At 39.0% G+C, this 2,500-nt stretch overlaps 1 protein-coding gene across 1 annotated transcript in view; it reads right to left on the bottom strand.

Moving 5' to 3' along the window:
* Positions 1-2,500, bottom strand: part of CARD6 (caspase recruitment domain family member 6) — a 17,021-nt gene that overhangs the window by 12,657 nt on the left and 1,864 nt on the right. The window contains exon 2 of the mRNA XM_019631968.1: positions 1,230-1,793. Within this exon, the coding sequence (XP_019487513.1) occupies positions 1,230-1,793 (564 nt within the window). The remainder of the gene's footprint in view (positions 1-1,229; positions 1,794-2,500) is intronic.

Raw genomic sequence — 2,500 nt, 5'->3', positions numbered from 1 at the left:
AAATATATAAATAAATAAATTTAAGAATGAGGCCTAAAGGCAACTAGATATTGGGAAGGTATAGGGGTGGGGCAAGAATTGTGTTATGGTTTGAATTATGTACCCCTCAAATTCTTATGTTGAAAACCTAACCCTTAGTTAGGTACCTTACAATGTGATGTTATTTGTAAATAGGGTTATTGCAGACATTATTATTAATAGTTACAATGAGGTCATTGGAATGGGCCCCAATCCAATATGCCTGGTACCCTTATGAAAAGGGGAAATTTGGACATAGAGACATACACCGAGAGGCAACCATGTGACGATCAAGGCAGACTGAGGGGATGCTTCCATAAGCCAAAGGATGCCCAAGATTTCCAGCAAACCACCAAAGCCAGGAACACGTTCTTTACAGCCTTTAGAAGGAACCAACCCGTAGTTACCTTGATTTCAGACTTCTAGCCTCCAAACTGTGAGACAGTACATTCCTGTCATTTATGGTGTAAGCTACCCAGTTGGTGGTACCTACTTTGTTAGGGCAGCTCTAGCACAAGATGTGATGAGGAGGTACTTACTCGTTCCCTACCCAGAACTGGGTTATGAATCCCTCGGGTTTGGACTGAATGTGAGATGGTAGTTATCTTTCCCTTTTCTACTCAGAACTTTGTGATGTTTATTTTCCTAGACAATATCTCTCCAAATAAAGCATTTCTCATATTTTGAATTTTCATTATGAAATATTCTAATTCAAGATACTAATATAGCTTCCCTTGCCAAGATGGCAACACATGGACTGGATAGAGCCAAGAAACAACACTTTGGATTTTATCCATTCACCACAAACTCTTCTCCTGTGTCCAGTTCAATAGTTAGGCCCATAATCACCATAACCAGTTGGTCACAAAGACACTAAAACGAGTAAAGAGATTTAATCTAAGGAATAGAAAGTAACACCTAAAATTCGTGACTAGCAACTTCTTATATGTATGATGGAGGTGACTGCAGAAACCTATAATCTGACAATCAATATTTACTTTTGCTTATACTGTCCAGAATTCCCTAGGTTCTGGGTCTTCCTGTCAACACCCACCTTTGAGGAAATTCCACGTTAGAAAGGTACAAGGAATTCCTGAGAAGCAACTTTTCTGCTGATCTCTGGTGCCCTTCCTCATCTTCTCTCCCTATTATGTCATGGCAACCTAAAAACATGTTGTCGTCTAACTAAAAATCACATAGCATTCCCATACCTTCCATACTTTTCTCCTTCTCTGCCTCCTCCTCCAATGACATGCCAGTTTCTGAATCCTCATAACTTGGTTCTTCATCAGAGAACGCCATGGTTTCTGCATACTCAGAGTCCTCTTCGCCATCACAGACAAGGTGCTCGGAGTCATTATAATCCTCTTCTTCCACAGTGGTTTCTGCCTCTTCAGAGTGTACAATCGATTCTAGATATTCCTCTTCTCCTAAATATAAAGAATCATCTGGCTCCTCATATCTCTGTCCGTCCTGTAAATAATCAATAGTTTCGGGAACTTCATAGTCAATAGTCTCAACCGAATGTGGCGATGTGACTTTTGATGTGTTGTACTCTTTCTCAGTTTCCTGTGAGGACCAAGCTGTTTCCCTGTAACTAGTTTTCTCGTCCACGAATGTCTCAGAGGTTCCCAAATCCAAGTGTTCTTTGTCTTTGAAGGACACTGTGATCTCGGAATCCTCAGGCTGTTTCTCTCCAGGGAAAAATAGACCTTCTGAATTCTTGCTTACCACCATAGATTGAGTAGGTTCTATGTTCTCATGTTTTAAAAATTCTGAAAGAAAAAAAAAGTTTTGTTTTGCTTTCCAAATTAACAAAAATAAATTTTTTAATAACTTGGGTTTCCGAGACCTCAAAGCATTCTCTTTCTTCTTTGTTTCACTGGAGGATAGGAATACCAATTATGACCTCCATCATGAATGGCCACAAATCAGAACCTTCTATTCCCACTGGAAAAAACTCAGACCACACTCCTGCCTTGCTCAAAATATTGTGTCTTTCATAGCAAACTCAAATGTTAAATGAGTGAAATAAAATTTGAATCTTATGAGCAGTGCTTACTTGTGGATTTACTGCAACCCGCAACCTGCTCAGAATTCCTAGGGCCATTGCTAATGAAATGTGATCCTAATAATTTCTAATCAGAGAGCAAATAGCTCTAATTTGGAATAGTAAATCCTAGAAATGATGAGACCTAGTTCTAGCTCTCTAAGCATACAGGTCTTATCCTCCACTAGGGACCATTAACACTAACCTTTTTATCTGAACTCTATCTCTCTAACATCTCTTAAAATAATATTCAATATTTTTTTAGATTCCTAGAAAAGGAGTTACACTTTCCTCTGGTGGTAGTCGACAAAACTGCTAAACAATCCACTCTGGAAGAACTGCTCCCTAATCCGCCTCTAATTATCTTTGAACAATGAAGAACTAGCATTTGAATTGCTTCAGAAAAACTAGAGTTCTCCTGGCATTTATCAC

Source organism: Hipposideros armiger, unplaced genomic scaffold, assembly GCF_001890085.2.
Source record: "Hipposideros armiger isolate ML-2016 unplaced genomic scaffold, ASM189008v1 scaffold_1056, whole genome shotgun sequence".
NCBI classification, from domain to species: domain Eukaryota; kingdom Metazoa; phylum Chordata; class Mammalia; order Chiroptera; family Hipposideridae; genus Hipposideros; species Hipposideros armiger.
Note: the sequence above shows the minus strand (reverse complement) of the source record. Positions and strands in the feature narration are given on the sequence as shown.